At 45.7% G+C, this 26,105-nt stretch overlaps 1 protein-coding gene across 1 annotated transcript in view; it reads left to right on the top strand.

The window, feature by feature from the left end:
• LOC144113796 (uncharacterized) overlaps nucleotides 1-9,026 on the top strand; it is a 48,513-nt gene extending 39,487 nt beyond the window's left edge. Inside the window, exons 10-11 of the mRNA XM_077647131.1 lie at nucleotides 1,696-2,298; nucleotides 2,361-9,026. Coding sequence (XP_077503257.1) covers nucleotides 1,696-2,298; nucleotides 2,361-2,416 — 659 coding nt within the window. The 3' untranslated portion in view covers nucleotides 2,417-9,026. The remainder of the gene's footprint in view (nucleotides 1-1,695; nucleotides 2,299-2,360) is intronic.
• Nucleotides 9,027-26,105: the final 17,079 nt, after the last annotated feature.

Below are 26,105 nucleotides of genomic sequence, written 5' to 3'. Positions count from 1 at the left end.
GGAAATTTTATCAGAATTAGTGCAGCAGTTTAAAAGTTGACTTTTAGCCTAGCATCCAAGCAAGATGCTCTCAGTTTTTAGGCTGCAAGCTAGAAGTGCTAGCAACAGAGTTTTAACATGGGCACCTCAGCTCATAAAGCAGGTCAGACAACTACTGCAGCCTTGGTGATTTGTTTATTACCAAGTGCAAAGTATGCCTTTAGGTTGCTGGTGTGCTATTGCTTTCTGTAGAACAGAAAATTTTTTGGGGATGCCAAGAGGGGCCGCCAGCTCTCAAAACCAATTGTCAATGTTAGTTTCAGTTGGCAGGTAAACCAGATATATTTCTTTGAAAAATGACAAGTTGGCTTTGGGACATAGCATGACGTTGTGCTTGTCCAGAAATGTTGCTTTCTTTTTTTAATAATGCTTACTCTACTTTCTATCGTAGGGGGTACACTTTTCTAAAAAGAATCTGGAGCACGCATTCATTACACATGACAATATTTTAGAAAAAATTTGTATTTTGAGGAAAAATTATAGGTGTGTTCATAATGCAAACATATCTAAATATACAAGGAAATACAAGAGATCTATCGCATCATTTTGTGGTGCTTAAATTAGCATTTGCTAACTGGAATATGCATAGAGCATGTTGTCTGATCTTGAAAGTGCATAGTTCAAAGCTTAAGGTCGTGGGGGATCTCCTCAGACTCCCCCACCAGTACTGAGTACTGAGATCCACCAAGGGATCTGAGTCCCCCCCACCGCTAGAATGTAAAGACTGAATGAATCCAAGGCAGGCAACTTTTTTTTATGCTTCTTGTGAGTGGTGGTGAGAACATTTCTTCTATGTTAGAAGTGCCGATTCATTTCAATGCGAGCTGTTCATGTCTGTGTCATAAAGTGTCCAAAAAACCGCCTTTAAAACTTATTTCTCCTCTTTGTATAAAACTTCTGTGGAAAACAGGCTGCCAGCCACCTTCTCTTCCTCTTTATTTCCCTCTCTGCCTATGCTCGAATTGCTAGAGGACCCCTTCAATGGAGCCAGACTTTTAATTTACAGCAAGGACTCGTCTCTCACACGTCAGATTGCAAAGCATGTACATCTCGATGATGGGAATCTCGGAGAGCCGCAAAAACTTTTCGTGCCATCCAAAATGAACAAAATCCAAATTGAAGTGTGGGAAATGCATTCACACAGATCTGTTTGTGGTTTACAGGATTTATGTACGGCTGCGTGCTATAGCTCACTCATTACTTTAGCATTGTGCAGACTGCACGCTACCACTCATTGCTTGTGGTGGCAGCGTGCAACTAGAGATTGCAGGTCGGTGATGTGCAGGCAGCGCTTAGCGCTCAAGGCCGAACTCACAGTTCATGCGTTCATATCATCCATAGTTTCACGGGAAAGTGTTCGCAGCACCCAAAATTTTGCACATTTGTACAGAATGGCACCTCAAGCTGCCAATGGCAGCTTTTTTGCCTGATGACCCCCAACGAGTCGTTGGAAATAAAGTTTTGAATTTGAATTTGAATGCTCTCTGACCAAGCAATTTTACAAATTTGTATCAACTGTGGTCTTATCATTGAAGTTCTGCTGTATACACTCATTGCATGTTGTCAATGCCAGGGTGGGTATAACTGCAGCTTGTTATTGTAACCTATGGCTCTATTGGCAGGTCACCTGCAGGTTACTGATTGTGTTCTTTTCAGGTAGCTCCTATGGTCCGAATGCTGCAAAATGGCCAACTACCGGTGAAACTGTTGAAGGCACAGGCAGCATGGTTACCCCTGAGACTGCTCGTCTGGGCAGCCAAGCACCATCTGTGATGCCCCTTCGATATGCACCTCCCGGCTCTGTTCTGATGGAGCCCCAACCTCGGTTTGTGTTGCTTACTGATCGCCCGACATACGGCCCATCTCGTGCTCCTGTCCGTGCTTTGGCACCTGTTGTGAAGACTGCCGCCACGGATGGAGCCCCTCACAGCAACCCTGCGGTGACCACCACAGCAGCTTTTGCACCCATGTACAGTGTTGGAATCATGCCAGCAGGCATGTTTCCACAGCACTCATTTCCTCCGTTCCTGCATGCGGGCCACCAGAGCAACGGCTACCTGTCCTTTTTGTCTGGAGCGGGCTATGTGGCCCCACCAACGACAGCAGCAACGTACGTGCCCCTGGCCACGTTTGGTGCTCCCTCTGTGGTGGTGCCTCCTCCAAACAGTGCCAAGGTGGCTAGCTGCTACAACTGTGGCCTGGTAGGACATCGAGGTCACGAGTGCAAGGAGGCCACAGTGGAAGAGGCCACCAAGTCCGGTGGGTGCTTGGCTTCTGCCCTTCTGCGGGGCCCTATGCACTCATTGCGCTTTTCTTTGCAGCCCAGTTTCGGCTCCACTTTGCACCCACCGGAGCTGCTCCCGAGGCGCAGCCATGAGGGCAGCCACCGATACCCGTGTACATTTGCCGCCACTCCCTGCTTGATGCAGAAGGGACTGCTGTTACCAGCTGCACCTGGCTGGACAACTGCTGGGCAGTGGCAACCAGCCAGTCCCCCCGTCATGGTTTAGTTCATCCTGTGGGCTTGCTACTCCTCTGCTGCCTATTCACAGGATTCCATTCTGTGCTTTGCCAGGTTGCTGATGCTGGTACAGGGAGCTAGGATGCTTTGAGAAAACTGCTGTGTCCACTGAAGCCTTTGGCAGGGCTCGAGTAGTGTACCTCTTTTATGGCCTATGTTTTATCCTAGCAACCATTTTTTAGTTACTATTTATGAGCTCACACCTGATGTGTTTGAGTGCCCAACTTTGTGGGCTTTCCAGCATCAATGTTTGTCAACTGTATGTGCTTCGATTTTAATGTCCAAGTTTATTTGGGCCAGCCTGTCATAATTTTATTGTCACAAGTCTTGCCATTCCATGTTATACCGCAAATTGTGACCCATTTTAGTTGCAGAGTTTTTCCCTGTTCATCTTCTTTTCAGTTCTCTGCACACCAGTAAATGATTGGGGGTACTGTTGTCGTGTGGAGCATGTGATCAGATTTACTTAAAATTACCACTCTGCCAAAGAGATGTTTAATTGTCTTATCAAACTGTGCCCACAGGAGAAATACCGTATTGATGCTGCTGTGTCTGCATACATCTCCACCACATATAGGTTTTTAGTTTTTCTTTTTGCTTCCTGTTTTTTGCTCAGACGTATCGTGCTGAATTCCTTTTGTGCTTGTTGGTGTTTGTCTAGTCGGGTGTTTCCTTTGACAGCATCAAAAGCATTCCCGGTTTTGGATGCTAGCATTTTGCAGTCTGATCAAACATTTTGTTTCAGCACTTGAATTGTTACTCACTTGTGCGAGTGAGCATTGCTTTAGGACTGGTACTAAAAGAGTGCTAACCATTTCACTGTTAATTTTTTTACGACTTCTTATGGGCTCTCTATTCCAGAACTGATTCATTTTATTGTTTGCTTGAAGTGAAAAGCTAACAGCAGATACACACTTAAGCCCTTGTGCAAAATGCACTCTGGACAAATGCAAACCCATATCTTTTCATGTGCACCCTAGTCCTTTTGTGTTTGTACGTGCTCGTTTGGCCGTTGTTATTTTTCTGCCGTAATGCACAATTTCAGGGTTTGTGACACCCGTTATATGTGTCTGCTTGCGTGGCTCAAGCTGACTACATGATTTACCACATCTTGTGAACATTGTGGTGCTCTCTCGGCTTGGTTTTGGACATTTTCTGTGTAACACTCTAAGCACTGGACCTGTTGCACATGAAGCTCACCACATAAAGGTCACCACATTAGATGGTGAATGCCGCAGGTGGAGTCATGTTGCCTTCACAAATGGAGTTATTTTTGCACATTTTGGTGATTGATGGCACTGGGCTGTGCTTTCATGTTTTCTCAAGACTTCTTTAATTACAAATTGAGGCTAAGAGATCACATAGCCTTGTGTTTATTATCTGCTTAACATTTATTGGTGTGCTTGTGCAAAGCACAGCTTTTGTGAGCCACACAGTGGAAACAACCTTTACAGTGAATATATGTGTTAGTTGAGCATACATATCATTATTACCTTTTCATTTTTAAGTACTGCCTAATTCATAATGTTCCGAAGGTATGAGTTGTAGTGTACTGATGCACAGAAGCAGACAAGGAATGACACACAAACAAGACATCGACGGGTAGCATTGCATGCAAATGCCGAGACAGGTTTTGCATGTTACCTGCTTCATTTCTGTGTCATTCCTTGTCCACTTTTATGCATCAGTACAGGGCACCTTATACCTTGAGATTCTCATGTGCATCAACTAGCCTCCTTTGTAGCTCTGCTAACCCATAATGACTTTCTGTACTTCATTTGCTAAACAAAGGTGCAAAGCCAAATACTGTCTTCTGCTCATCATGAGATACGGTATGCCAGGGTGGGCAGAAGAGAGGTAGTCCATGTCTTTGTACATAGTTATTGGTACCACAAGACAACCCACTCTAGCCATGTTACATATGTTCTACCCGAAACATGCTGAGAAAAAAACACCTCACAATGCTACATGACTGCTAATTCCTTTAGGAGTAAAAGATGCGAAAGAAGCATTGTTCTGCTACCAATCCCCCCGACCCCCTCCTGTTTGACCATATTCTGTGTTTTGAAAGCCGGGGGTGTTTTTTTTTGAGTACTTTTCACTAGATCAAAATTTGTCTAAAACTCGAGTGTTCAGCTCTTTGAATGCATTTCCTGAGCATGATTTAGATTTTGGGAAAGCAGCTCATGCCTAAGGCCATGGACTTGCTTCTGTGGACTGCTTGTTGATGTGTTACACACAAAAATCACTTGGGCAGAGTGAACAAGCTGTTAGATGTGCATTTGTTGCTTGGCCTGTGCTTGGAACTGTGGAATTAAGTCATAGTTGTTTACTAGTTAGCAACCTTGGATGTCCAAGCTTAAGCTAACATGCAGGTTGTGCCTGTGAAATTTTGCAGTGTTCAGCTGCTACAGTATTATAAAAATGATTGGGTGATGCGGCCCATCTTTTTATATGAATTATCCTTACAAAACACTCGTGCAATCAGCTGAAGTACAGTTTTAGGTGAATATTCTTTTTAAACATTTTATGGATGTTTCCTGCTTATGCATTGCATTGATTGCAGAATCAAATTATTACTATTTCATGTCCTTGTTTTATAATGCCATCATCAGGTGTCTGCCGTAGTGATTAGTGATAGAAATTTGACAAATTGTCCACATGAGGGCTGCTTGTAACTCGTGCACTTAAAGATTTCCAGCAGGATAGCATAAGCTGAAGGTAGTTCGTCTTAGGAGGTGGCTTGGTTTGTTAATTTATAAGCTGAACCATCAGGGCTGGAGATTCCATTTGTGCGATGGAACCCTGAATTTTATGCGACATATTTATGACCTAGCTATTGTAGTGATCTGAAAACAGTTTTCAAATGTAGAGATCTTTTAGTGTGTGTGGTGTCTTGTAAACGGGGCACAAAAGGGGTTCTCAGTGCCTGTTCTTAAAATCAGATTATAGAATGTTAATTGCAAACTGTTAAAGTGAGTTTCATCTCATTGTCATAAGTCAGTGGTTCTCAGATTGAGGTTTGGGGACCCTGTGTGCCTCTTGAAGATGTTTCTTGGGCTCTTGAAATTGCCTCCTTTCTTTTCTTGCCTGGGTGACAAGATTTGTTGGACTTGTTTGAGCATGTTATGGTGGGGTTTAATGTCCCGAAGCTGCTCATGGGGCTATGGGAGACTCTATAACAGAGGGCTTCGGCTCAATTTAACATGCACTGACATCACACAACACACAGGCATTTTTGCATTTTGCCTCAATCAAAATGCAGCTGCCGTACATTAATTAAAGCATGCATTTTCAGTTACATGCATACTAAAAAGGACAAGGTGTAAAACTTTATTGTAGCAGTATAGCAGAACAATGGATAAAATGGACCGGTGAAATAAACTGGTGCAATTTCTTAGATTGCTCATTCATGTATAGACGCAAGACAAGCCCAACTCATGGTTGCACTAGTTTCATAATCCATCCCCTTATCGTCATAGTCTCCTACCCCCCCCCCCCCCCCCCCCCCCCCCCCCCCCCCCCCACTTCCTCACAATTCTTCCACCATCAGTGGTACTTAATGTGTCCCTGGCACATTCTTGACTCAGAAACACTGATGTAAGTAATTGGCAATTGCAATTTTGATGCTCATTCCAGCAGCCATGTTGGATTGAGAAAGACAGCCATAAAACATGTCCTAATGAATATTGCCAAAATAGTCTTGAGTATGATTTTTTTACTTGGATATAGCTGACACACTATAAGCGACAGACAACTGACCATAAAATGTCATAAGTTGTTGGTGGGAGTTAAAAGACCTGGTCTCATAAGAATGAACTCTGTAATATTGAAGGAACGAGGATTTATTATTTTAAATTGGCTTTGAAAATTGCATAAACCAAGCTGATGCGCTATCTTGTGGTGAAGCCTTGCCATTATTGGTGTATCCCACCACGTGACATCTCGGTAAGATGTATGTTAAGTGCGTGGTGTTTTTCAGAAGTGCTTGTCATGTTTTATTATAGTTGAGTGTGCCCTTCGATGAAGAGCAACACTCTATTTTAACCACTGGTGAAGTGTTTAGAGCTTTTGTCACTAGATGTCATCACACAGTGTTTTGTATTTCATGTTTGAAGCGCTAAACATGGTCCACTAACACTGTTATCAGCAAGGCGTATGTCCCCGAGTTGCAACAGCTTTTGGCGTGGAAACTTACATTGGTGCCACATTAAAGCCGTCTAATTATGGCCTGGCAACTGGGACTATATTAGCTTTCGGTTCATCACTTTTGCCAGTGTGCAATCACTATCGCGCTTGCTGATCATGATTTCCAGCAGCAGAGAACCCACAATCATGCGTGAAAGTTGGTGAGCCCTTCCCGGTGACTTTTTCATGCTCACACCCCTCCTCCATCGCTCACATCTATGTATACATGTTGAGAGATGGCTATTGGTGAGATTCTTTCAGACGTCAGGGAGCTGCCATGGCGGCGGCCAATAAGCTGCGTAGCTCCAGCAGGTCAGGAAGCTCTTTCCCCCCGGAGGTGGGGGCCAGCGAAGGAGAGCCGACCTTCCAGTGTGCAAAAAGTGACGAGAGGAAAGGCCGCGAAGACGCTGAAATTCAAGTTTTGATTACAGATAACTCTGTTTCTACAAAGCGCATTAAATAATTCTTCCTGTACAATATTCATGAACCAGCGTACTTTCACATCCCAAGCAAACCGCAACTTTATTAGAGCCCCTTCAAAGCCCCTTTAAGGGGTAAGAGGGTCCTGGACCGAAAATTTTATTTACTGAGTAAATTGTGAAATCTTCAGGGAATTTTTTTTTTTAATGCTGATTCCAAATATTCCATTAAATTGTATGTAAAACAAGTCCTCGCACACTTACGTGATGTCTTGTGTAAGGCTTTGTCATGAGCTTTTAAGACATTTTACGAGCTGCCATGGTGGCTCAGTGGTTATGTTGCTCGACTGCTGTCTCTAAAGATGCGGGTTCAGTCCTGGCCATGGCAGTCGCGTTTAGATAGAGGCGAAATACTAATGGGCCATGTACTGTGCGATATAAGTGCCCTTTAAGAAGACCAGGTGGTCGAAATTATCCGGAGCCCTCCTCTACGGCGTCCCACATAGCCTGAGTCGCTTTAGGGATGTTAAACCCCATAAACTAAAGCAAAGAACATCATTTTACTGCACGGAACTTGCTAAAATATATGCATTGGTTTTTCTTGGTGTCAAGGAATGCAGTGAACGTAAAATTAGCATCCTGCCTCTCATAGAACTTGAGCTATATGGCTTTGAAGTTGCCGCTTCAGAAATGAAAGAAATCTTTTGAATGCGTTTTATTTTAGTAAGTTTGCTGCAACAAAACTTCTTGAAAGCTAATGACAAAAACTTTACAAAATGCATTGCATTAATGTACAAGGTCTTGCTTTACATTAAATTAAATGCGATATTCAGAATCTGCACACAAAAATACATGTTCTCTAAAGATTTCATAATTGTCTTGGTAAGACCCTCTTCCCTCCTTAAACTTCATTTGACAAATTAACTGAAGGCTGTTTTAAATTGCAACATGATAGTGCTAGCAACTTTCACGCCTGTTTCAGTTGCAAATCTCTATTGTTTCTCATAATACAAGTGAGAAAAGATGCTTCACATTGCAGCATTGACCTCAGAGGAGTCATCCACTTTTTTTTTTCTTTGAAGTACTTATGAAAATTTTTGCATGACGGTAGGAACAACAGCACTCTGGTTGGGTGCTTCAGTGTTCACTTTTCAAATGGATAATTTCAGCTTGTCAGAACATTACGATTGCACCATAGGCATGTGGAGGTTCATTAAGGAAGATTTGCATACCAATCAGCCTTGCTTGTAATCTTTCCAGTAATATGCCATATTGAACAATGTGCATCTTGTTTCATCATAGAATTTTGCCTTTTGTATTTTCAGCCTTGGTAAAGCCCGCCCAGATTCAGCAATGTGGTGTGCTTAAATGTAAATTGTGTACCCTGTGCTGGTGTGCATAATAGACTACAGGTCACTTGATAGAATTTACAGGTTTAGAAGCAGTTTTGTTTCACTAAGTGTTATAGTGAAATAAACTGAATGTTCCGATCTGAGTAAGATGTGCTTAACTGAATTCTGATTCAGTGAGAGGCAAAGAGTGGTCCTAAGAAAAGTCATTCCCCATAAAAAAAAAAAGTACAACTGCACATGAAATCAAGGCAGTTAAGCTGTGCTCTCGATGCTGTGTGATTATAAACAAGTTAAAATTGCAAAGCCCTGTGGGAGCATTTTAGACCATATACTTGAATGATCTAGCTTATTCGTTGGCACTGTACTTTGCAAGCGGGTTAAATGCTCCATACTGCAAGGGCTCAGGTTTGCCTTGTTCTGTTCCTCTTGCTGCCTGCTTGTAAATGCACAAGGGCAGAAGAGCAGTGGTGGCCTATTTTCCACGGAAATAAAAATATGTTGATGTCAGTTTTGGCTGCTTGGTGTTATCTACATGCCAGGAACCAAATAATGAAATATCCGTTAAGCCAGACATGTCTCGAATCTCTTCAAACATTGAGCATAGGTTCTGGTATTGCACCCCCCTCCCCCATTACTTTTCTTTCATCACGAAATTTGAAAGCATGAAGGCCAACTGGACCCATTGTGCAGTTCATCACGGCATTAACATCTCTTCTGAATGCCATTTGCTAATCGTGTGCTTGCTATGAATAGCCAGTGCATCTTGCTAATATTTCAGCAAGCACGAGCATACTTGCAATGTAAGGCAAGATGAGCATTGCAGTGGCAACAGCATATATGGAAACGTGCTTTGCAGTGAATTTCCTTCGTAGACAACTGTTGCACTGCATGCTTGTCCTTGCGAAAACGGAATATTCAGTCTTGGTTGAGAGCTCTCTACTGCTCTACCAGCTCATGTTCCCAAAAATACATAGCACTTGCGCATTTTGCATGGTCCCTCATATGCGACCTCTTGTCCATCTGCAGTACACAGCATTGAAAATCGAGAAACCTTGCAAATACAGCAAAGTTTAAATAATACAAGTGTTTGGCAGGGACAAAATTCTAATCCGATTTAAAATATGTGTAACCATGTAGGAGGCACAACTTGGTCTGCAAATATCTTTGGGCTCTCTACACAGGAAACCACAAAAGGTAAGTTAAACACATGAGAGTGGTACTGCATGGCAGCAAACTTTTATTGTCACTTCCTCAGTCGGGCATTCTTAAAGGGTACAGATGAACTTTCGAATGCAAACAATATGATTTGTTTAATGGGCGTAAAAAGATTGCCTACCAGTAAGTGTCAGTCACAGGCATTGAGTGGAACATATGATTTTGAATGTTGTCTGAGGAGCTGCTTAGCATTTTCGCCTGCATCGAGTGACGTCTGGGTGCACTTGCCCAAATAATTGCGATGCCGCTGAGCCCAGTAGGAATAACCAGTGCTTACCAGCGATGCAGACATACATCAGGAATGTGTTGACGCCCAGGTTGGCCAGTCAACCATGATGTCAATGTATACTTCAGTAGTGCCGGCACCTACAGAGACCGAAACTGCCGGTACAAAATCTGGCGTTTTCAGCTAATTTTTGGTTTGGTTTATGGGGGTTAACGTCCCAAAGCGACTCTGGCTATGAGGGACGCCGTAGTGAAGGGCTCCGGAAATTTCGACCGCCTAGGGTTCTTTAACATGCACTGAAATCGCACAGTACACGGGCCTCTTGGAATTTCGCCTCCATCGAAATTCAACCGCCGTGGCAGGGATCGAACCCGCGTCTTTCGGGTCAGCAGCCGGCGCCATAACCACTGAGCCACCGTGGTGGCTGAGCTCATTTTTATAGTTGCTAGGTTCGTAGTCCTCTTTCAGAGTAAAAAAAAAAAAAACACCCAAAAACTGTGACTGTACCCCTTGAAGACAACCATCTTCTACCAGACACTATGTTCGGCTTCCACCCTCATTTAGCAGCCCCGGACATTATGCTTCTTCTCCATCATCAGGTAGTCATGAGACGTACACTAGACACGAAAGTCATCGTCGGCCTCGATGTTGCCAAGGCATTCGACAACGTCCTCCATGAAGCGATTCTTCAACAACTTCAAGCTCTCGGTGTCGGACATCGCATGTATGCGTACATCCGAAACTTTCTCACCGACCGCACAGTGCAACTTAAAGCCGGCACGGGAGATCCTTCCATCATCTCTCCGGGAAACCGTGGCACGCTGCAAGGCGCCGTACTTTCGCCGATGCTTTTTAACGTCGCACTGATAGGCCTGCCGAAGCTACTGGCCGACATCCCCCACCTGCATCACAGCATTTATGCTGACGACCTCACACTTTGGATCACGCGCGGCAGTGACGGCCAGATTGAAGAGACTTTACAGACCGCGATCGAACGGATCGGAGATTATCTAAGTACAGTTGGCCTCACGTGCTCGGCGACAAAGTCCGAGTATATCATCATTCCTTCCCCGGGACGACGCCCTTCAAAGATACTTCCGGACATCAACCTCCAGGTGCAAGGAAACCCGATTCCTCGAACAGACAACATCAGGATTCTGGGCTTGCATCTACAGGCCAACGGCAGCAACAACATCACGATCCAACGCATCGACCAGTCGGTTGTGCAGATCGGACGCCTCCTTAAGCGGATCTCCAACAAGAATCATGGCATGCGAGAGTCCAACCTCCTGCGCCTCGTTCAAGCTTTCGTCTGCTCCCGCATCACCTACTCTGGACCCTACTTACGTCTCACTCGTGCCGAAAGCGAACGGCTAGACGCGTCACTTCGAAAAGCATACAAGACGGCCCTAGGTCTTCCCATGTCCACAGCTACCCATAAGCTCATGGCTCTCGGAATCTCCAATACCGTGAGCGAACTGATCGAAGCAACCCTCACCGCCCAGTATGAGCGGCTCTCACTCACACACGCTGGCCGAGCGGTACTGCGGCAAGTTGGGATCTCCCCGCCGAGATTGGCCCCAAGTTACGCTGAACTTGCATCGGAATATCGCCTAAACCTCCGCATTCCTCCCATTCCCAAACGGATGCACCCGGAACACCACGCCGAGAGACGGGCCGACCGGGCTCGTCAGTTCGAGAAACGCTTCAGCGGACGTCCAAACGTCACGTATACGGACGCCTCTTACCATCCATCGAGGCCAGCGATGGTGGCGGTAGCTCTCGCCCCTCACCGCAGCTGGTACACAGCCTGCAGCATTCGCAATGCAGAAACAGTCACCGCAGCTGAGGAGGTTGCCATTGCGCTCGCGCTAGCCGACCCTAATACCAAAGTCGTCATCAGTGACTCTCAACAGGCTATTCGCAATTACGATGCTGGCCGTATCTCTTGCCAGGCGTTACACATTCTACTTTCTACAGCACCCTCTTTCACATCTCGCTTACTTCTTTGGGCTCCAGCCCACGAGTCGCTCAGCGGAAACGCCCAGGCACACACACTCGCTCGAGATCTCGGCTGCCGAGCCGAGAGTATGATCAGCCACCCTGCTTCCGCTGACACTAATATCCCACGCGCTTCTCTACTCACCACTTACACGGACATACTCCAGCACTACCGACTCCAAAGGTGCACATATCCTCCCGCACACCGCGATCTAACAAGACGCGAGGCCGTCCAATGGCGCAAACTACAAACTGGCAGCTTCCCACACCCCCTCTTATACAGCAGGATCTTTCCGGAACAGATAGCCCCCATGTGTAAACACTGCTCAACTCCGGCCACACTCATACACATGGTGTGGACTTGTACACATTACAACACAGACAACGCAAACACCCCAGAGACGTGGGAGTCTCTCCTGTGTACTTCCAAGCCAGCAGACCAACGCTGGCTTATCCAGCGCGCGGTGGAGGCCGCGGCATCCCAAAGGATCCCCGCCGACCTCCTCTAAGTCAGCGCAACCGGTCCTTTGACTGGTCCCCTGTTTTTGGGCGCAATAAAAGAGTTTACCTACCTACCTACCCCTTTAAAAATTTTTAATCCACAAAAATCCTATCAAGTTGCTCTCAGCATGTGTTAGTAGCATTTGCCAGGATGTCATTAAATTAAAGGGTAATGTTTTGATGAAAATTTGAGAAAAAAATGTCACATTCAGATCGATTTTAAGAAGTCAATAAGGGGCGATGTGGCTATGAAGGAAATAAAAATTTGCTGTGGTTTAGCTCTGGTTAACCCTAGTTGAATTGCGAAAGCTTCGTTTCCTTGGCACGTCTTCTACGCAGCGTCTCATTCCGACGCTCTTGAGAACTCGAACCGGTCTCTTCCGCAGTTGAGTCACTGCGGGACGTGGCACAACTCTATCTAGCCGCATCTTCGTTGCGACGCTTCTCGAGTCTTGCGGCGCGTTCTTCTGGCATCTCTTGAGCGCGTTGTCTCCTCCTTGCTTCGTTCTGTCGTTGCTGCGTCTCTTTCGCGCTCCCCATAACGACAATACAGTGAGCTGCTGTTGCTGATAGGAAGAAAGAAAAGTGCTAACTACTGGCTCAAGCCGAGCCACGCTGGCTGCCGCGTGCTGAAAGTAGGAGTTTTAAAGGATAGGAGAGCAAAGATAAAAGTGCGCGCTCATATGCCCCGGGCTGATTCCGGAGGCAGTGCAATGCCGGCCGACCCGTGCCGGAGTGCTTCAAGCCGAGCACTCCGCCATATTCCAAAAATAAGTTTAAAGGGGCCACGACATGGTCGTTCTTCATATTGCAGTTTTATGTTTCAGTAACTAATACAAGCGCTTATGATTCAGTTTCCGAAATTTGGCTGCCCTGGACGCGCTCTATATTCCAAAAAATGACATCGAAATTGAGAACGAGAAACTCTTCCCATCGGCAGCGACCGCCATATTGAATGCTATCGTGGCGTCACCAGAGCATACACGGAGCAACGTCGTCTGCTCTCGTTGCTGCAATGTGCGCACCGAGGTCTCTTGTCCCCTGTACTTCCGCGGGCGACCGAAGTAGCAGTCATTCCCCATATATGAGTGACTGGTGCCGCAACAGCGTTAATAATAGTAACACAGTTATTCTTCGGTATAGATACGTATAGGGTCCGGTTACCCTAGGCCGATGGGACGGCGGTCGATTGGCTGGTCGGCATGACATTCCATAAACTTAAGAACTTTAAAACTTATTGGACCTGATCATGCTAACCTGATACAGTGTATCAGATATCAATACACTGAGACGAAGCGCATATAATATATATATATATATATATATATATATATATATATATATATATATATATATATATATATATATATATATATATATATATATATATATATATAGACCCCCCGCAAGGCGACACCTCTCCCTGTTGCCCAGCGGAGCACATCTGGTGGAGCGACGGCGGCGGCGTTGCTAGGCAACGGCGGCTCAAGGTCGTTCGTCGGCCACGGCATACGGCTGAAGTGCGCGACGAGCCGAAATGGCTCGCTGGCTGGCGAAAAAAAAAGCATTTGCAGACTGGTGTTTGTTCAAAGGAACCAAGTGAGATGATGGGAGCAGCGGGAAAAACTCCCTCGGGTCTGCCAGGTCGAGCAACGCACGCGACGATAGCTATGCCATAGAAGCGAATGTTTATTGTAGATGGAATCATGTCGCTGTACTGCACAGAGCGAACTGAAGCATCTTTCAAGAACAATAATTCGCTCATTAGTTCCTACGCCGGGTGTAACCAAGTTTTAAAAAAAAAAAAAGGTGCCCCAGGCAAGTGAAACGAGTGCTGTTCAAGAGTCCTGCATTTCTTTTATGCAAATTTAGTTGATTAGTAAGAATAATTAGCTAGCTTTTTATATGCTTGCTTCTGAAAAAAAGGTGTCATTTCAGAAGCTCTCTTGAGAAACAAGAGACTGAAATGTTTACAACAAAGCACTGTTTATGTAGTTTTTTTTTTACTGGCCTAAGAAAGCTCATAAACAGGTCCCGGTGATGAGAATACTTCGGAGATGAGCAGCTTTTGTTCTCCGAGAGCACATCTTGGGGCACTGAAGTAACACCACCATTATATGCGGTAGTTTTTGTATATCTCAAGCTTTCTTTTCTTTAGGGCAGTAAAAAAAATCTACATAAATTGTACCTCATTGTAAGCATTTCAGCCTGCTGTTTTTCAATACAACTTTGAAATGACTTTTTCCAGTAGGCAGTTAAATAAATTTGGCTAATTAGTGTTTACTAATTGACTAAATTCACAGAACAAAAAAATTCTGCAAACTACTGCACATCACTCTTGAACATCACCTGGTTGGTTTCACCCACCTAGAATGTACACTCTTTGGTTACATTTAGCTGAGACACCTGGCATGTATGGTAGCGTTCTCCAACACAAAGCAATGACACAGAAGGCCTTGTCCCCTTCAAGGGCTTTTCAACAACACAAACATGTATAATTGCAAATGAAAACTCGCAATTTGCTTTCCCACTTCTTCAGAGGAGCAGTATTAGGACACCAATTTAAATGTGACAGTGCACAGTCAGCCTAGAAAGTGAAATTTGACGATCACCGATGGGCCTCTAAAGCGGTCCACATTTTAAGTTGGAAATGTGCAGTTTGGAAGGAGTCACTCCTGTGGAATAATAGAAAAATTTTTCAAAGGCAACCTCCACTGCGAGTATCAACATTGGAAAATAGCCCCTCGGCCCTTTAAATTCACGGCTTCTTATAGTTTACTGAAGGCTACAAACCAGTGCTAGCACTTCGAAGTGCTCTTGATTTCTGCCAGGTTATTGCACTTAGTTTTTTCTTCTCACATGCAGTCTGATTACAGCAACATATTACTTAGGCTCTGCTTTCATTGGCATCTGCTGTCTATAACTATGGAGGAATCCACCGAACCAACTGCTGTCATCTCTTCTGCGACATGAAAGCAGCAGGTATGGCATCTTTACAGGGAGAAAAGGGGTGGGGGGCAGGGATTTGAAAAAGCATGACTGCAGGTCTTTCTGCTGAGCAGGGACCAGGAAAGGCACGGCCCTAATGGATTTTATCCAGCAAAGAGGGCTAACCCAATACACGGACCACATGCAACCTACCAGGATAGGCAACAGCGTGAAGACATGTGCCCAGACCTCACGATAGGCAAAAATCTCCCAGACTTAAGCTGGAGCAACACCAGACAAAATCTAGGAAGTGACCATTATACCATAACGTCGAAAATCGCCATTGGCAATCTCAAACCCAAACCCAGAAAAAACGGAATCACCGACTGGGACAAACTTAGCACGATCCACGACCAAAATCAGGAAGTGATTACCGACATAGAACAGTGGACACAAACCCTCCTATCAGATGTGGGAAAGGACACTAAAGAACTAGTACACGACCTAGGCGTAAATACGACTGACAGCCGACTTACACACATGTGGGAGGCAAGGCAAAGCCTAGAAAAAAGATGGCTTTAGCAAAAATACAACAAAAAGATTAGAAACAAGGTAGTCACACTCACAGAAGAAATTCACAACCACTCCGCAGAACTCGCGAGACAGCGGTGGAACCATATCTGCGAAAATGTAAATGGCAATCTAGACACGAGAGAGACGTGGAATATTCTGCGGCATCTCCTTGATCCGGAATCGAACAAAGCTACGGCTCAAAAGGAAATCACCAAAATTTTAAACATAGACCCAGGCACATATCAAGATATTATAAACACACTACAGCAGAAGTACTTCTGCCCAACCCAAAAGACGAAGTCCCTACCCGATTAAAAAGGACAACCTAACCCCATCCTGGATGCTGACATAACAATGGCAGAAATCAGAGCAGCCCTGCTTAAGATACGCACGACATCCGCTCCGGGAGAGGACGGCATTAACAATAAAACACTCAGAAATCTAGACAACGCTTTTATCACAGCCCTTACGGACTTTGTGAACGAGTGTTGGAGGGAGGGAAAACTCCCAGCGTCTTGGAAACATGCCATCGTTAAATTCATCCCAAAACCGGGCAAAAAGCTCGCGCTCGAAAACCTCAGACCTATTTCGCTTACTTCTTGCATAGGAAAACTGATAAGAGCACGTCATACTAGACAGACTGCAGTCCCACATGCACAGAGAGAATTTATACCCAAACACTATGGTCGGCTTTAGATCACATTTATCAACACAGGATACGATGCTCAGACTATAGCAGACGAAGTTCTATCTCAGGAGCAAGAAAGGAGTACAAGGGCGCAATTCTAGCCCTAGATTTAACCAAATCATTTGATAACGTCAAACACAAAGCAATCCTAGATTCTCTTTCACCATTGAATGTAGGCGAAAGAACGTTTAACTACATCAAGGACTTTGTCTCTGATAGAACGGCTGAAATTCAAATTGGCATAATCAAATCCGACACCTTCAGTTTAGAAGACAGAGGAATGCCTCAAGGATCTGTCCTGTCCCCCTTCTTATTTAATATAACCCTCATCAAAATGGCACACGAACTCGCCAAAATCCCAGACCTAGAACACTCTGTACGCGGACGGTATCACCCTTTGGACCACCGAGGGGAGTATCGGCACGATACAAGATACGCTACAACAAGCGGCAGATGTAGTAATAGAGGAGGCACAAGCCGCGCGCGCGCGACTTGCGTGTTCCCCCCAAAAATCCGAAGTCCTCATCCTACACCCAAAGCGTCAAAGAAAGAATAAAGCACCTGAGATAAAAATCTGCGCGGAAGGGGCAGCCATCCCAGAAGTGGAAACACTAAGAATATTGGGAATGCTGATATAGTCAAACCAAAAAAACGACACACTAATTAAGAAACTGAGAAACACCATCAACCAAATCTCCCTCCTCATCAGACGCATCGCGAATAGGCGAGGAGGAGTTCAAGCCGAGACCAGGATCCTACAAAATTGCGCTCAACCTCCCCCGTCATACCACAAATGAAAAACTACTACAGTTAGGAATTCATGACACCTTAGCGGAAATGATGGAAGCACACCTCACCGCACAATACAAAAGACTATCAGGCACTGAAACGGAATGTTTCATCCTAAAGAAGGCAGGAATACAATATGAAGGAATCTGTGCACACACCTTGCCAATTCCAAGACACGTGCATGAACACTTAATAGTCCATCCTCTGCCCAAAAACATGCATCCACACTACGATACGGACAGAAGAAAGGCTAGGGCAGAAAAACTTCACGAAAGATTTTCAGTTCAGAAAGACACGGCGCATGTGGACATGACAGAACATGCGGACAGAGACTCTTTCCCTGGCAGTTGTCGATCATCGAGGTTCTCCTCTCGCATCGGCGACAATCGATAAAACAAAATTTCCGGAGGCCAAAGAAGCTGCCATAGCTTTAGCCATTACCTCCACCACTGCCAAATACATCATCAGCAGCTCTAAAACTGCAATTCAAAATTTTGCCAAAGGAAAGCCCCACTCCGCAGCCATCAAAATATTACAAAAAATCTCCAATACCCGCCAGATCACATTGACCTGGGTCCCCACCCATTCGGGCCATCCTGGAAACGAGGCAGCGCACCAATTTGCCCGAGGATTCGTAGTTAACCGGGAGGTGCGCTGCCCCGAGCTCAGGTCGCGACCAAGGAGCGAGTGACGACCTACAAAGAAATTACTACCCACTTCAAGAAAGAAAGACGAATCTTCCCAGAACCACATAGATCTCTAAGTAAAACACAAGTCAGCTGGTGGCAGCGCCAAACAGACACTTTCTTTAATCCATACATGTACTCCATATGGTTCCTGGAGTAGTTCAGCCCCGTCTGTTCTCTCTGAGGCAAAAGGCGCCAAAAGGCAGACACACCACACATCCTATACACATGTAATCAATACAAGCCATCGTACAGTCTGCAGCTCTCTACCCAATCGAGTGGAAGGCCGCGCTGGTCAGCTCGGACCCGGAGGTTCAACTCCGAGTCACGGAGCGGGCCGAAGAGGTCGCCGAACGAAATCGTCGGTCGGCCACCTGGCGTCCGGCCTAGAAGAGGAGCCCACCGCGGGGAGGGGAACGTCACCCCAACCCGCGCCTAAGACCTCTTCTTTAATAAAGTTTACCTCCTCCTCCTGCTGTGTATACATGTCCACCTGGCATACGGAAACTGACAAATGGTGCCAGAACAAAAAGACTTCAGAAACCAGGTGGCATTTATGTGAAGGAAAATTCGGCAAACTTCACGTACATCATCCGAGGCAAAGAACAGTGGCCAAACTTGTGTCCAAAAGAAAGCTGGTAAGTGGACTATTGTCGCGACCCTTCTGAAAGTATGGCAGAAACATCATTCCTTAAACTCTACTGTAAACGCTTTCACTGAAGATGCAATCTATTAACGCAAAGGAATCTAAATTGGGTCTGTTCTATGATAAAACAGGGCAGCCTTGTGTCATGCTTACTGATACATGCTGTACCCATACAGTAAATTTTTACCATCTTTCATCATGTAAAACTATATCTAAACCATTCCAGGCCACCGCGGTGGCTCAGTGGTTATGGCACTCGGCTGCTGACCCGAAAGACGCGGGTTCGATCCCGGCCGTGGCGGAGGCGAAATTCTAGAGGCCCGTGCACTGTACGTGTGATGTCAGTGCACGTTAAAAACCCCAGGTGGTCGAAATTTCCAGAGCCCTTGACTAGGGCGTCCCTCATAGCCTGAGTCGCTTTGGGACGTTAAACCCCATCAACCAAACCAAACCTAAACCATTCCATTTGTCATGGCAGCTATAGGTGCAGTGTCTCCAGGTTAAAAGAGAAACTGAAATACTGCCCAAGTGACATACAATAAAAAGTGATCATGAAATGATAAACTAAACACCATGCTTGCCATGTTACTGCCCACTGAATGGTTCAACATTGCTGTGAATAATCAGATGCTGTTCTTGCCTTTATCATTAATGATCACGAGTGTTATCTGCATAATGATATTTTTTATTTATGGTGCAAGGGCAGGTTGTCCAAAGAGTGCTGTTGCACAAGACATTTCGCACTACTCAAGATGGGGTCAAAGACCCATTTCCGTAGCATTTCACCCAAGAAAAGCTGAGTGCCAGGCCAGGGGAAAGCTTGTACCCACTGTATCACTAGTGGGTACCTGGCAGCACCGAGGATCAAACCCCGCACCTCCTTCACGAGGTGGATGCTCAAACAACTAGGCCGCCGCTGCAGTCATATCTGCATACTGACATTAAATATAAACACAATGAAAAATGAAACGAAATCTAGGGTAGACAATTTAATGCTAATGTTATATGGTTTAGCAAAAACAAAACCCCAACTCACTGGGCGCTCATTTTAAGACTTGCTTTTGTAACTAAACATATTTGTACAGATGTTCAGGCCTCAGTATGACAAACATGCAGGTACACTAATTTACATAAGCCAGACAGAAAGGCTTAATGCAGAAGCAAGCATGAATACCTAGACAATCGAGGGTAGTAGTTGAAAAAAAAAACTTAGACCCTTCAAGCGAGTTAGCCGCAGCTAGGATCAACTAAGAGGAATTGATAAAGGTGACATAGAAAGCCTAGTGGGCTAGTTAGTGTGACATCTGGCACCAAGAGCACACATACAGATGTAGGCAAGAGCTTTCTGGCTTTAACACATCTTTCATTTCCTGTACATTAGAAATGACTGTACAGTCTCTTATTCCAAGTATCAATGGAATTGCATAACCAGGCCTGGGGTGCGGCCTGATCTCAGTGGCCAGAACCACCAGCGCACTCCCTCACAAGAGCAAGATTTGACAACCCTGGTGTAGTACTTGGCCACAACGTTCTATGAACAAGCCAATTAACCCTCGGCCCTCAGTCCCCATCGGGCGGAGCAACTGACCAAGGCGGCAGTTAGACCTATGATGCAGCAGAGGGTGCTAAGAACCTCTGACTCTGGACAGGTCGCCACTGGAAACTGAACTTGGCAACGTTTAAAACTAGGACCTTATCCAGTGAGGCTAGTCTAGCAGTACTGTTCGAGAAACTAGCGGATATTAAATGGGATATGATAGGGCTTAGCAGGACAGATGAGGCGTATACAGTACCAAGCGGCGGGCACATACTGTGCTATCGTGGATTAGCGGACAGACGAGAACTAGGTGTGGGATTCCTCATCAATCAGGATATAGCTGGCAACATAGAGGAGTACTACTGTATTAGCAAGAGGGTTGCAGCTATCGTAATTATGCCTAACAAGAGGCACAAGCTGAAGGTGGTGCAGGCCTACACACCTAAATCCAGCCATGATGACCAGTTTATTGAAAGCTTCTATGAAGACGTGGAATCGGCAATGAACAAAGTAAAATCACAATACACTGTACTGATCGGCGATTTCAATGTGAAGATAGGCAAGAAGCAGGCCGGAGACACGACAGTAGACGACTATGGCATAGGCTCTAGAAATAGCAGGGGGGGGGGGTTACTAGAGTTTGCAGATAGAAATAATTTATGGATCGTGAATACCTTCTTCAGCAAACGAGAGAACAGGAAGTGGACATGGAAGAGCCCCAATGGTGAGACTAAAAATGAAAAATGAAATAGACTTCATACTATGCACTCACCCTGGCATCGTGCAGGATGTGGAGGTCCTCAGGAAGGTGTGCTGGAGCGACCACAGAATGGCAAGCTCTCATAGCCTAGATTTGAAGAGGGAACGGAAGAAACTAGTGAAGCGGAAGACCATTAACGAGTCAGCAGTAAGAGGGAAAGTAGAGGAATTCAGTATTTCACTGCAGAACCGATATTCGGCTTTAACTGAGGAAAACAACCTTAATGTTCAAACAATTCATGATGATCTCACTACTGTCATTACCATAGTCCACCATAGAAGTAGGTGGTAGGATGGTTTGACAGGATACCGGCAAACTATCTCAGGAGATGAAAGATCCGATTAAGAAATGCCAAAGCATGAGGGCGGCTAAGCCTACAGACAGGATAGAACTAGCAGAGCAATCGAAGTTAATATTATTAATAAGTGCAAGGTAGCCGACATAAGGAATTTTAATATGGAAATAATCGAGCATGCTCTAAAGAACGGAGGTGGCCTAAAAATGTAGTGAAGAGGAAACTAGGCATAGGTAAAAATCAGATGTATGCGTTGAGACAAAGAGGGCAATGTCATTAGTAATGTGGATAAGATAGTTACAGTAGCCGAAGAGTTCTACATAAATCTATAGAGTAGCCAATGCAATCGCGACAATTACTGAGACAGCCAGTAGCGCACAGCAATGGGACATCCCACCAGTAAAGAAAGAGGAAGTAAAGAAAGCTTTACTAGCAATGCAAAAGGGGGAAGGCAGCTGTTGAGGACTGGGTAGCAGCAGATCTGTTGAAGAACAGTGGGGAGATTGTGGTAGAAAAACTGGCCACCCTGTATATACAATGCCTTACAACCTCGAGTGTACCGAAAGCTTGGAAGAACGCTAGCATCATCTTAATTCATATGAAAGGAGACGTCAAGGACTTGAAAAGCTAGACCTATTAGCTAACTGCCCAATACCTACAAGGTATTTACTAAGGTAATCACTAATAGAGTCAAGACAACCTTACACTTCAATCAACCAAAAGATCAGGCAGGCTTTTGTAAACGATATTAGACAATAGACCATACTCACACTATCAATCCGGTGAGAGAGAAAAGCTCAGGATATAACCCTCTGTATATAGCCTTCATTGATTATGAGAAAGCATTTGATTCAGTGGAAACCTCAGCAGTCATGCAGGCATTATGGAATCAGGGTGTAGATGAGCCTTATGTGAAAATACCGGAAGATATCGATAACGACTGCAAGCCACCATAGTCACCCATAAATTCAGCAATAAACTTCTAATGAGGAAGGGTGTCAGGCAGGGAGACACAAATCGCACCAATGCTATTCACCACCTGTCTACAGGAGGTATTCCGAGGCCTGGATTGGGAACAGTTGCGGATAAGAGTTAATGGAGAGTACCTAAGTAATGTGCGATTTGTTGATGACTTAGGCAGGCAGAGCAGTACGGTGGGTCTAAAAATTAACACAAAGAAAAGCAAAGCAATGTTGAAGAGTCTAGCAAGGAAACAGCAGTTCACAATTGGCAGCGAGGAGCTGCAAGTGGTAAAGGATACTTAGGGCAGGTAGTGGCTGCTGATTCGGATCACGAGAGGGAAAGAATAAGAATGGGGTGGAGTGCATTTGGCCAGTTCTCTCAGATCATGAATGGCACTTTACCAATATCCCTCGACAGAAAAATATATAACAGCTGTATCTTACTGGTACTCACCTATGGAGCAGAAACGTGGAGGCTAACGAAAAGGGTTCAACTTAAATTCAGGGCAACATAGCGAGCTATGGAAAGGAAAATGATAGGTGTAACGTAAAGAGACAGGAAAAGGGCAGAGTGACATCCTATAGTCGAAATTAAGAAGAAATGGGCTTGGGCAGGGCATCTAATGTGAAGGCAAGATAACTGATAGTCATTACGGGTAACAGACTGGATACCAAGAGAAGGCAAGAGTAGTAGAGGATGGCAGAAAGTTAGGTAGGCAGATGAGATAATGAAGTTTTGCGGGGATAAGGTGGCTGCAGCTGACACAGGATAGGGTTAATTGGAAAGGTATGGGAGAGGCATTTGTCCTACAGTCGAGGCAGTCAGGCTGATATTTATTTATTCAAATACCCTAAAGGGCCTCCAGGGAGGGTATTACATAGGGGGGACACACGAATCACTTTGACAACACTTTTCTCGAAACAGAAAAGAGAGAAAAAAATACAGACACAATTTTGAAGTACAGTAAAAAACAACAGTATGGTGCAAATAGAAAAGTGTAAAAATTCAAACAGCTGGGATTAAGGGTACAAAAACAACCCAGAAAGAAAAAAAAAACAATGGAAAAGAAACATCTAGAAGAAGATAGTGGTATTCATGGGAACACAAAAGAAGGATTACGAACTCTATAAAAGTGAAGTGGTGCACAGAGACGCCAAATTCTGATGTGAGTATGCAGCATTTTGTGAAATTTGTCTGTGTGAACCTCGGTAGCAATATCTGATGGTAGGTTATTCCAGTCACTTACAGTTCTAGGTATGAATGATTGTGTGTGAAGTGATGACTGACAGGCTGGGCGATTGACTTTGTAAGGTTGAACACAGCGAGGGAAGATTAGGCAAGGTGGCTGAAAGAAGTCGTCATGCAAAACGTTGTGGCGATAAAAGCTTGTGAAACAAGAGATAGGCGAGCGTGTTTTCGTTGTAGTGATAGGGGATCTAATTCGGCACGATTTTTTAAAGATGCAACACTGGTGTACGCGGAATAGTCCAAAAAAATGAAGCAAACAGTGAACAGTGAAGTGAAATGAAACACTGAATATTGCGGAATTCTCAAAAATGGTGCACTTGCCCTTTAAGTACGCTGTTGACCTTGTACCAATCCTAATACATATTTTTAACCTTTACTTCAACCTTGCTGTTATTCCTTGCAGTGTGCAGATAGCATTATCTGCCTTTTCTAAAGCTGTTGACTGTTGCATTAAGCCATTTTAACCCTTGTAACACGCCATTCTTTGTTTCCATTGAAAATAAATGTTTTTCTGTCTAAATGGTATAACCCGGGCCTGAACTCTTTCCGTACTGTGCCCACTAACAATGATCCCGTTAACAATGATCTCATGCACCGATTTCGGAATGTGCCACTTTGTCTTACTTGCAGTCAGAGGACCGAAGTTTGTGGGGTTTCTCAGTGTTGTGGGGTTTCTCAGTAGGCACAGGCCACTACCCACCGCGGGTTCGAGCTTCGCGCGAGCCAAGGGCCCCGATCAGCCGTCACCACACGCACCCTGGGGCACCGCTGCGGCGGCGTTCAACCTCTGAAGAGAGGAGAGCGGCTCGCCGCAAGAAACAGGCCTCCAAGTTCACAAAGGAGACGTTTATTGACGCCGTCCTCCAGCGGTACATACACACACTCAACAGTCACCCCGTCCCGGGGCGCGCTCAGAGCAAGGCTCCGGTGCGCGCTCGGGGCAACAAGAGAAATGCGCGCCGCTAGCACGCCGCTGCAGGAGATTGTCCCCGCGGCAGTGCTGTGATCTCTCTCGTGTCGGCCGATGGGCCGTTTGCGAGAGCGAGTGGGCAGTCAACGCAAGGTGCGCCTGTCAGAGGTCATTGGACCCCTGGACAGGCTCGAGCCGCGGTGGATCGAGGACCCACGCAGGCGAGCTCGAGTATGAACTGGTCCGAACGGCAGAGGCCGGCTCGGACGAACAGTAACGTACGCACCTTACGCTGTCTCGGAGGGTTCTCCTCTCTCTCTGGGCCCCGCTCGGAAGGTCGCGCGACCACCCCAAACGGGTCCCGAATTCCCGCCAAAAGTCTCCAATGGCAAAGGCCCTTGGGAAGCCGGGGGCGGAGCTGCGGCCGAATGACAGCGATTAGCCACCAGCCGTCTCTCCGCCGCCCGAGGCGGGAGAAAGGGAAAGAGGGCGACGCGGGATGCCGCGCAGACGCCACGGCGGGAATCTAGCAGGCCTCCCACATCCTCCTCTCCTTAAATGCCCTCCTACCCATCGGCGAAAGCATGCGGCAAAATAATAAAAAAATAAAAAAAAATCCACATAAAACTACCACACTTCAGTTCCAGCCATACCCCAACGACAAACAAATAAGAACAGAAAACAAACAACACGTGCATACGTTCCAAGGAGACAAAACTAACTACACTGTACACTGTACACAAGGCCAGCTTACAGGTGGCCTGCAGCCTCATAATGTTCGATGGCGCGGCCCATTGGGCCTGTCGGCGGCCAACTCACGCTTTTGCTGCCTTCAGGGTCCTGGTGGACGATTTAATAGACGGCGGTCCCATGTCCTCCACAAGGTCATCAAAGTTGAGCATGGGGACGTTGACGACGCTCGACGATCCCGAAGAGGACCCGCACGGGAATGGGTGCTGTCCTTCCTGCCCCCCTCTCGGCGTTGCCTTTGATCTTGGGAACACGCACATCATCCCAGGCACGCACCGGCACAAAAGCGGACATTGATCAGTCACAACGACCCGCTTGTCGGAATCGTTCCGAGGTGCCGTGGCAGGGGTCAAAGGACACACTCTTCAGACGCACTCTTCACGCTCCCCATAGCCACACAAAGACCATGCCGCGAGACACTCGCTCCTTAACGAGCCAACCACTCCCCAGCCGGAAGGGGAGACTTTCGCCGACCCCTCCGCGAACCAGCCGGTCCAGTGTTCGCGAGACAGGCCGCACCAGTGGGGTCAGAACGTAAATGAAAAGAAGGTGCGCTGTACAAAAGAAGGCCATCTCTGCGCTACAAGAAAAGTGCAATCGCGAGTAGGCTGAACTTTACATATGTACAAGTCTGGTTTAAAAAAAACAACGCCAACGCAAACGTATATTACATATGTACAGATCTCGGAACGTTAGGAGATACAACGAATAAACTGGAAACAAAAACATGCTACAGACTGACTAAAACAAACAAACGACTAAATAACTGCACAAGGCTGGAACTGAGCATGCGGAAAACAAAACAAAAAAGAAATCGCCGTGCTTCACCTGGGGTAGGGCCCGGCGAGAAAGCTCGCCAGCTAGCTGAGG

The sequence above is a fragment of the Amblyomma americanum genome, chromosome 1 (assembly GCF_052857255.1).
Source record: "Amblyomma americanum isolate KBUSLIRL-KWMA chromosome 1, ASM5285725v1, whole genome shotgun sequence".
NCBI lineage: Eukaryota > Metazoa > Arthropoda > Arachnida > Ixodida > Ixodidae > Amblyomma > Amblyomma americanum.
This window is presented reverse-complemented; position numbering and strand designations above follow the sequence as displayed.